This window comes from Astatotilapia calliptera, chromosome 2 (genome assembly GCF_900246225.1).
Source record: "Astatotilapia calliptera chromosome 2, fAstCal1.2, whole genome shotgun sequence".
Taxonomy (NCBI): Eukaryota; Metazoa; Chordata; class Actinopteri; order Cichliformes; family Cichlidae; genus Astatotilapia; species Astatotilapia calliptera.
In genome coordinates this window covers 8191725-8201474 of record NC_039303.1, presented here as the reverse complement: position 1 = coordinate 8201474, position 9750 = coordinate 8191725, and the positions used below count along the sequence as shown (strand labels likewise).

The window sequence follows — 9750 nt, the reverse complement described above, 5'->3', positions numbered from 1 at the left end:
TTAAGCAAAGGAAACAGCCTGACAAAATATAACTTACTGTAAACCACTCAGGGCTCTATGAGTGTAAACCCATCAGCACCTGTTTATTTCCTAAATTTCCCTAAGACCTGCTCAAACAATCGTTTCAAACATCAAAATGTTGTGTCTGCATCAAATATTTATAATACTATTAGTGGATGTTATTGCAGATGTAAAGCAAATATGAGAGAACAGTCTTTGCTCATTACCTATCCTTCTTGAACTTGAGCGCAGGGGGAGCTGGACAGTCCTAGGAGGAAGAGGCTGTCTGTTAATCCCTGTGTTTTAACATTCACTTTTATTTGCTGTGTCAGAGTGTAAACCACTGATTACTGCTTGCTTTAGTAGATTTTCATCTCCTTCAGACTAGAACTGGATATTTCTAAGAAACGGGATCAAAACCTGCCTGATCCCAAGTTCCACAAAGATCAAAACATCTCAGCAAGCCCACCTGTTGGTCGACCACACAGCAGCCTCAAAGGTCCACTGATAGTGTAGGAGATTAAAGCCTATCTCTGGAGTGGTTCATAAGGGTGGGAGGGGGGGTCATTGGGAAAGGAAGAAGGAAGAGGCTTTTTAAGGGTCAAAGGGTGAACATCCGGCAACTGGGAGGTTAACCATCGTATTGCTGATGGAATGGAAGCTTTAGGGGGGAGGGGGGAGGGACAAGGGGGCTGCAACTTCCACTCAGTGACTGGTTGACTGATGAAAAAAAAAAAGAAAGTCCCTCATGACCCCCACCCTATTGCCCCCCCCAGCCGAGTAGAGCCGGACGGGACTAAAGCCCCCCATTGTTGTGCCCTCATACAGGATCACCAAGGTCCTGGCAGTATGAGAGGCATGGGGGGTTGGGTAAAGGATGGGGCTGTGGGAGGGGATGAATGGTGTGTGTGTGGGGTGTGGGGGTTGTCCCGCCAGCTCAAATACAATCGTGTGATAGGACTTGGCCCTATCTAATCAAGGGCAGAAGGTCACTTCCGAACAACTGGGCAATAAAAGATTATTTCCAGCCACATAACAGAGGAGCCGTTGAGGAGGGGGGGACAGAGGGGGGAAGAGAGGCTGTCTGTGACGAGAGGAAGTGAATTGAAAAAAGCCAGCAGACGGGAACCATCTGTCTGGATGCAGTCTAATCTTGAAAAAAAGGGAGAGAAAGAAGGGGGGAGGGAAGGGGGGGGGGTAAAGAAAGAGCAAGCTTCCTCTTCTTCCTTGCAGAAAAATACACACAAATCTATTTATCTTTCAAACTATGTACTTGATGTTCATGTGTGATGCTTTTTGTTGGCCTTCTTTTGAGCTATCAAAAGGGAAAAACAGAACAAACGTGCTTGTAGGGGGCCTGGAATGCAACACACAAGATTGTCCCCTGGGGCTGTAAAAAGAGAAACAAGGGTGTGATCTTTTATTTGTGGAGGTGATTTTTATGTAAGGCAGGTTCTGATCTTCATCATTCTTGTCTGTTGCTGTCATTTTCACATATCCCTGGCTATAAACTACAGTCTTTTGATTATCTCTTGAATCGCTGTGAGCACATTTGGGGATCAGATCTAATGACTGTTGACAACTGCTGTTTCTAACAACAGTCTCCAATAAGAGCAACAGTGAGACAAACACCCTGCTGATTTAATTAGTGAGCGGAATACAAAATCACAAGTGAGTCTATTGGGGCCTGTGAGAACTGGCCCCAATAGACAGGCTTTTGCGCTAACTTTGCAAACACTTGGAATACTGATGAGTCAATAGGAACCATTGATCAAGAGCAAGTCTGTAGCAAAAATTATGCCAACCATTAATTTCAAAAGGAGCTCACCGAAAGATTGCCAAGCGCATTACACTGTATTGATCCATCAGCCTCCTCCTTCATGATAGACATCACTGTCTCCAGCTGGTCTTTGTCCATAAAATAGTAGACAAAGACAAGAGACAGGAAGGAGGCTCGGTTAAGAATGAGGCATCAGATGGCTTGTGATGCTGCACGGACACGTACTAAGTTAAAGGGGTGGGGGTTACATTAAGTTCCTGTGGGTGTGTGTATACCCAGAAGCAAGTGCTTAAAAGGGCTCAAACCCCAATGAAACACATCCGTCTTCAATAGTCCAACACCTGATAAAACACTGGGTTGTACCTACAGGCCCTTTATAGCTTCCAATGAGGGAAGAGCCCGCTAAATAGGTGCTGCACTGGTCATCTGACCAACAGGAAACAGCATCTAAATGTAGTTTTACGTAGTGCCACACAATACAAAAGAGTCTTTCTTGCTAATTGGATTATTTTGGTTTAACTTTCCCAGAATTTAATACAGTTGTCACTGTGACTTATGATTTAATTTGAAACAGGGAATTAACATTTAAGTGTGCTGCTCAAAACAGGAAACTGTTTAGGGGACTATTTGTTTGGACAAAGTGGTCCCATGTTAAAATGTTAACGTGTATTTTTAAAGTAGTAGCCACAATCAAACAAAAGCCTATTTACTCTCGTTGCTTTGTGAATTTCAAATCTCCCAGGTGGATGTGTCATTTGGAAAATAAATGACAAAGCGCAACAAAGGGGTAAATGAGAAAATGTCGTATTGTCTAATCTTTCTGGACATAGAGGTCAAGCAGGGTAACTGCAGTTATTTTTTTTTAAGTAGAAGTCTCTTTTTCTGGCTTTTTAATATCTATCTGTTGGCTGAAAGGTTCACATCTTCAGCTTGGGGAATTTTAGGTTAAATTAAAGAACCACAAGTTTTTGTGTGAGAAATTACTTCTTCCAAATCTTTTTTTTTTTTTTTTATCACGTCAGCACTACATGGCAGTCAAAGCAAAAACATTGCTGCGCACTAAAATGTTTATATTTTGGAAAGGTTTTCATCTGACTGCAACAATATACTGTATTTTCCCCGTGTTTGGATACAGTAAACTCTAGTAATTCTGACTTTATCGGGACCTGCACTGAAATCTTTTATGGATACCTAATATCGTTCTTTTGTCATTTTAATCCTGCGGCAGCTGAGTGTGGATGTTGGAGCAGTTTCTAAACACTTCAACCCTCTCACATGTCGATCCAGGACTCTGAGATCAACAAAAACCAAATATCTGAGGAGATAACTTCCATAAACTTTGGTCGTCATGCTGAAGTCCAAAAAACCTGCCTTCCCCTCCAACATCCACCACCCCCATATTTCCCTTGATTGCTAATTTCTATTTATATGCCATGAGGGGAAATAATGAAAACCAGATGAGCAGGCAGAGGAAAGCTGAAGCAAGCCTTTTGGTGATGAATGCTGTGGAGGAGGATGACTGTTTATAGAGTATATCCTGCTCCACTGTGACCATGCCGGCAGCAGTGCCCCGGCTAAGAAAAGGACTGTCCCAGTAGGATGTGTGGGTTGGAGCTTCCATCGTGACTCACTTGGTAGTCATGCATGTTTGCACTTGTATGGCCCCCAAAAAAACCCAAAGCTGCAGCTTGGGACCCGCCAAGCCTGACAACTCCAAATAGCATTACGTGGGTGTGTGGAGCAGCTAAATTTACTCTAAAACAAGTGCAAAGAAGGGGAGGAGGAGGAGGGGTGGTGGTTGTTACCATTTTTGCCATTGAATTACTTAATACTGACTCAGAATTCATATCTTTTTTTTCTCGATGGAGTGCTAGTCGTGTGACGAGTAAAATGTGACGCAGTTACGGAGCAGTTCACGTGGCAGGATGACTGAAAAGTGAAAGAAGCCATTCATGGGCCTTGAATGTTATTTTAGACACCTCAGCTGATTAGATCAGAGATTTAAGAGACGTGTTGCGGACTTAACAGAGCCAAGTTCTGAAAATGGTGGGAGTAGGATCTGTTGCCTTATTTGGCTTAGGCTGGAAAATATCAAGTAAACACTGTCTTCCTGTTCACCGCCTTCTGAATACAGTGTAGATCTTTTCCATCCCCCTCATCCATAGTGAGGAACGATAATGAAACCTGAAAAAAAAAAGAGGCCTCCTATTGTATGCTATCATCTAAGGGCCAGGAGCAAACAGGGCTCAAATTGCAGCTGTGAAAGGTAACAGGAAATTGACAAATCGCTAATCCTAACTACTCAGAGCAACAAAAGGTACATTCCACCAAGAAAAGCCCGGTGAGTACTCACCACCAACTTGAAGGGATGTTTTGTGTTTTGTTTTTTCATGTAAACTTATGATTAAAATAAGACTGCATGCTAGTGAGTTTACTATTACTTTTCTCGTCTTTAAAGCGCTTAAATAATTATTCCTTAAAAGTGCCAGAGCTTTAACAGTGGGTTCTAGTTTACTTTAGCTGAAGACGTTTTAAATAATCCAAAGATCCGAGGCCTGCTGCAAACAGCAACCAAGGCCACTGCGATCACTTGTAGCTGATAATAGACACGGTTGTGTTGTTTTGTCGCCAGCGCTGCAGCTCTCCAAATTTAAACTGCTGTATATTTTTTCCTTTGTCCAAGAGAATTTCCTGTTCACCTTTTGTGTTTCCCCAGCTGCTGGTATTTGTGGCTGACCAACCAACTCTCAAAGTGATGATCTCATCTCTTGGGGGCCCGGAGGTGGAGAAGTGCGCGGGTGTCAGTGGTGGGGGTGGAGGGGTTCAGTGGACTTCCCACGTGATAAATTCACTGACAAAAAGAGCTGGCCAAATGGGGGACTGCGGGTCACAGTGGGGGCTGGATTGGCCCCTGTCATTGCCTTTAGTGCAGGAACCATGCCATAAAAGCCCAGCATTGATAGCCCCGGTTTATTATCTTTGAACAGGTGGCCCCGGCTACTCGTAATGACCGCTCTCATATCTGATGGCACACACTCTTGGGTTTGCAGCGCGGAGACCATTTGGGAGTTTGGGAACATCCCCATCTGGCTGCGTTAAAGCCCAGGGAATAAACTACAGTACATAGTTTGTGGTGACTTGTTGGCGGGTGAGACGAGAGGGGGGTTTAGAGGGAGAGCTACTTCCTGTGAGCATAACTCACTCTGAAAACGTGGAGACTCTGTTGATGCTAGCAGCTTCGGGGCTAATCATGTCAATGACCTGTATTGTTTAGCTTTCAAGGTTACCGAGGAGAATCGCAGCAAAGAAGCCCTCCAAGAATGTAAACAGTCACATTTTGAGCTACAAGCTGTTTCTACTTGTAGCTTTAAAGAAAAAAAACAGGAATTCCACACCCAGCGTGAACACACACACACACACACACATGCATACACACATGGAACAGTGATTTGCTGTTCACCACTGAACTCCCAACTTAAGAAACAGACCCACATTCCCTTAAAAATCAGCCAGCGGCCATCCATCAGATTTAGTTACTGCTTCTCAGCAGGGCAATCAAGACACCAGACAGTGCTATTTTTTCATTAATTAATATATTTTCTGCGTTAAAGTTAACATAGTTTTCTTTTGTGCCACCCTTTAATTTTTCAGTAAGTATTTGATATTTTGTTATATTCAGACATGAGTAAATTTAAGACTGTCTCTTGCAATAAATATCATAAAATAATAGAGCTTCACATAATAAATATTTTTTTTAACAAAAAAAATGTTTAACAGACATTTTTTTCTTTTAAAAAATAGCCAGAATTCCTCTTATGGATTTTTGAACATACAATTTACACAAGATAAAAGGAAAACAAAAAACATCGGAGAATATGCCACAGAATGTGTATGAAAGGTTCAGATGGGTGGAAGGAGAGAAACATATCCAAGTGGAGAATACTATGAGATGGATGTGCTTTCGTTAATGCAAAATGAGCATAGAAACCACGGTTTTAGTGTGGTAGCAACCAATAAACTCAAACATACCTGCTTGCTATGAATACCAGGTAACAGCTACATAATTGCCCTATAGTAGATCGTCCTTCACAGATTTGGTGAGAGGCAGATCCCACCGGGCACACAGACCCGGAGGAAAGTGCCTACCTAAAACGGAAGAAAAACTTTTCATATATATATAAAAAATAGTGTTAATGAGGAGCTGAGGATAGACATAGAAACAGTTAAGGCAAACACTGGTCTGTAAAAACATGGTCCTGATCCAGAGAAAATAAAACTAAAAATAATCGAGTGGTTTTCGTTACTCCTTTGCTTAGCTCCTTAGGGTTCTGCAGCGAGGAGGGGAGGTGGGTGGGAGGTGCTCAGAATGTCTGATAAACATTAATTTGTGACTATCATTATCATTGTCATCATAAGATCCGTTTCTAGAGTCTCCTGTGCACAGGCAATCACTGAGACCTTGGGAAGCGATCAGGAAGGCTTTTCCTGGGTCTGTGGGGCCCAGCGCTCCAGTTTACAATACACAGTGTTGGAGTTCTTGCAGCGACAGCCAGGTCTCTTAACCCGGTCATAGCAACCCTGGCATGCCTTCAGACACCCCTTGACAGGTGGGTAGCATAGCAGACAGGGGAAGAGTACCGACATTAATCCCATGCACAGGAAGCGAGAGCAGCAGTGGGAACGTGACAGTGAACAGGGGTGGTCAGCACATGAATCCCCCTCATCGTCATTGGAGCAGTGGTAGAAGATGCCCTTAACAAGGCACATACACGTGCCGTGCTCCAGTGCACTCTCAGCAGAGCAGAGGCACTGGCCATTACACGCCAGACATGAAGGCAGGCTCCTGGGTGCTGTGCAGTCGGTGCACTTGCACTTCCCACAGCGCTCGCAGATGAACTGGTGCCCAGCAGCAGCCACCACCTCGTTGCCAGAGCCAGAAAAGTCTGATTTCCCTTTGCCCTGGGGCTTGAGTGGAGCCTCTAGTGGAGGCTGGTAAAATTGAGGTCCCTGCTGGGGCTGTAAAAGGGCCTTGGGCTTCGGCTGAGTCCGAACAGGCCGATCCACTCGGTGGTGATGCTGTAAGCTAATGCCAGGTCTGGTGGGGGGTGAGCGTGCCAAGAGTCCCTGCTCAGAGGAGGCACTGCTGTTGCTCCCTGAGCTGGCGGCGCTTCCTGTGCTAGTAGAGCGGCTGAGCCCTGGTGCCCGAGGCCCACCATACTGCTGTCCCCCAACCAACACACTGCCCCCAGCATGATGGTGGTGACCTGATGACCGGTGCTCATAATTGTTGTTCACATTGACGAGGATGACCTCGTGAGTCCTCTCCTGCTTTTCATGGGGTCTGGAGACCATCCGGGGTGCAGGGGGCCTCCGAACCACTGAGGGTCCCTCAGTGTACTCGTTGCTAGAGCGGATGGCCTTGATTTGTTCCAGAGAGAAAATGCCGGCATGCTGGAACTCCCGCTCGTAATCCGACCTCTGCCGACTCTCTAGGGAAGGCTGTTGGATCACCACTAATGAACCGCCAGGGCCATGTTGACTTTGGAGCTCCATCTGGGGGAATCACCACTTCCGACATTCACCGTGGACATGCATCGGAAAACCTGCCAGGGGGGGGGGGGGGGGGAGACAAGGAAGAGGCAGGAGATATGATCAGAAACAGTCAAGCAAAAAATAAAAATCCTTGTTCTAGGAAACACAGTCCTGATGGAAGAGGGGTTAACACAATCCCAAGTGTTTTTGGATTCAGAAATAATACTAATAAAAATCTAATACTAATATATCATTACAATCATTCTTGACGCATACCATAGCAGTTATTGCACAGCTATAACATAAGATGCTGAACAGTGTTTATAAATTAATGACAAATAAATAAGTCTTTATAGTTAATCCAGACCAACTGTCTTCACCCTGTCAACATGACAATATGTCACTTTTGAGCCCGTTAAGTGAGGCAACCCGGGAAAAAGTTGACTATTAACAAGACTTTTTGTACCTTCCTCCCCAACAGGCACACATCTAAACTTCAGCAGGCCCTACAAATACTTCCCCTGCTCATTTACATTTGTATGACTAGTTAACATTTAAATGCACCGCGGCGACGAAACGAGGACACTATCCAAGGGAACTAAATGAGCTGCCTCACTTAGTATTCTATTACTACATCAAAAAGGATTTCAGGGAAACGGGGACAAAAGTAGAGCTAAAAAACTAAGGTCAGATCAAGTTCCGACAAAATATAGACGGCAGTTAAAAAACGCTCGAAAATCGTCAGATTAAAACCTTATTTCAGTTCCGAGAAGCCCCCAATTTTTGAAGTCAATATGAACACACACACACACATTTTATATATATATATATATATATATATATATATATATATATATATATATATATATATATATATATATATATATATATATATATATATATATATATATCGTATTTGTATTTATAGGAATACGATTAGGAATTTGAACTTGAGTCTTTGGGGATGTTATTAAGCACAGCCGACCTGCAGGAGGCCGAAACTTACAGTTTACAAAAACATAAAGCCTAGGTGTCCCGTGAAGGGCTCCTTAAAACTATTAACGATTAAATAAAAATAAAAACTACTACAATCAAAGCAGAAAGATCGATTTTGCGGCTTTGCACATAAACAAACTCACGTTTCAACTACATTAAAAATATTTATCTATACATTTAATAGTCTATCCGTCAAATGGCGCACTTTAAATAGGATCATATGCACAGAACGCGCTCACATGAGAAGGCGTTGTTTGCAGTAATAAAAACAGGATCTTATAAAAACCAGAGCCGGAGATGAAGAGACATTACAGGACGCGTAAGACGGGCAAAACTTATGAATGAAAACAACCGCCATGGGGGAGGGGTGTTTGTTACAGCACAGCCTCGGAACAACACTGGCGTGGAAATCCATCAACTTCACCAAGTAGTCGCGATCAGTTCAACCCACAGCGGATTCTTTATTTCATGGCGAACACATGGAAAATAAGACGAAAAGTCTTTGCGCACAGCAAAACATTTGGACTTTATTGCTGCAGCGGCGCTTTCTAGGTAGCTACGTGCCCTACTATCGGGCAACAAATGCCCTAAAACCAAAGCAAAATGCGCAAAATAAGCGTAAAATCACTAAGAAAATGCATACCTATATGCAAGCATCCATAGCGTCGAATCCATCAACCAAATAATCTACCAAAACTCCATCCAAACGGAAGGGGCAATGTCCAGCTGTAGATTATGAGGTCTAATGCATAACATTCAGTCTGTTAATCCAAGTGCGAATGTATCCCTTTGCGTTATTCCCTTTTTATTTATTTTTTTCGGTTAAGTCGTACTGAAAAGTTCAGCGTGTGTTACGCGTGCATCTGTCCCAAGATAAAGTAAATCCACGGCGGAGCTCTGATGAAGAAGGCTGAGAGGAAAAAATAAATAAATAAACACGCGCGAGCTTATATCCAAAAGTTGCTCCTCCTCGCGTATCTGCTGAGAATTGTATTTGAGTTCTGGCTGTTAGTTATTGTTGCGGGATATCTGCGCTCTTGTGCAAAAGCGTCGTTATGTTGCAGACAGCGGTGCGCTCTCTTCTGCTCTGCGGGCCTGTTCAGCACTGATGAATGGGGGCTCAGGGCTTAGTGTTTGCTCGACAATCCAACTCCCATTGGCCAGCCACTCCGCTGAAAAAGGATACATCGCATCCGTTCCTGATTCATTGGGCAGATGTGGAAGGCCGGGCGATAGAGATGTGTGCACTGGTTAAGGTGGAACGGCTTTTTAAAAACGCAAACGTTGACTCAACGAGGGGGTTAGGGGAAGGAAAAAAAATACTAGTTTCCGTTCTTGTGGGTTATGATTAATGGTGTGAATGAGGGTGATGTGACTAATAGTGACGTATTAAACGCCGTATTTATTTATAACATTGCTGAGTTGTCATTATTGGTACCATA

At 43.6% G+C, this 9750-nt stretch overlaps 1 protein-coding gene across 1 annotated transcript; it reads right to left on the bottom strand.

Moving 5' to 3' along the window:
* Positions 1 to 5354: 5354 nt before the first annotated feature.
* On the bottom strand, positions 5355 to 9542 carry spry1 (sprouty homolog 1, antagonist of FGF signaling (Drosophila)). The gene is made up of 2 exons (XM_026183507.1): positions 8952 to 9542; positions 5355 to 7383 (listed from the first exon to the last, which is right to left on the bottom strand). The coding sequence occupies exon 2, from the start codon at positions 7331 to 7333 to the stop codon at positions 6251 to 6253; it is 1083 nt and encodes a 360-aa protein (XP_026039292.1). The 5' UTR covers positions 7334 to 7383; positions 8952 to 9542; the 3' UTR covers positions 5355 to 6250.
* Between the last annotated feature and the right edge of the window lie 208 nt (positions 9543 to 9750).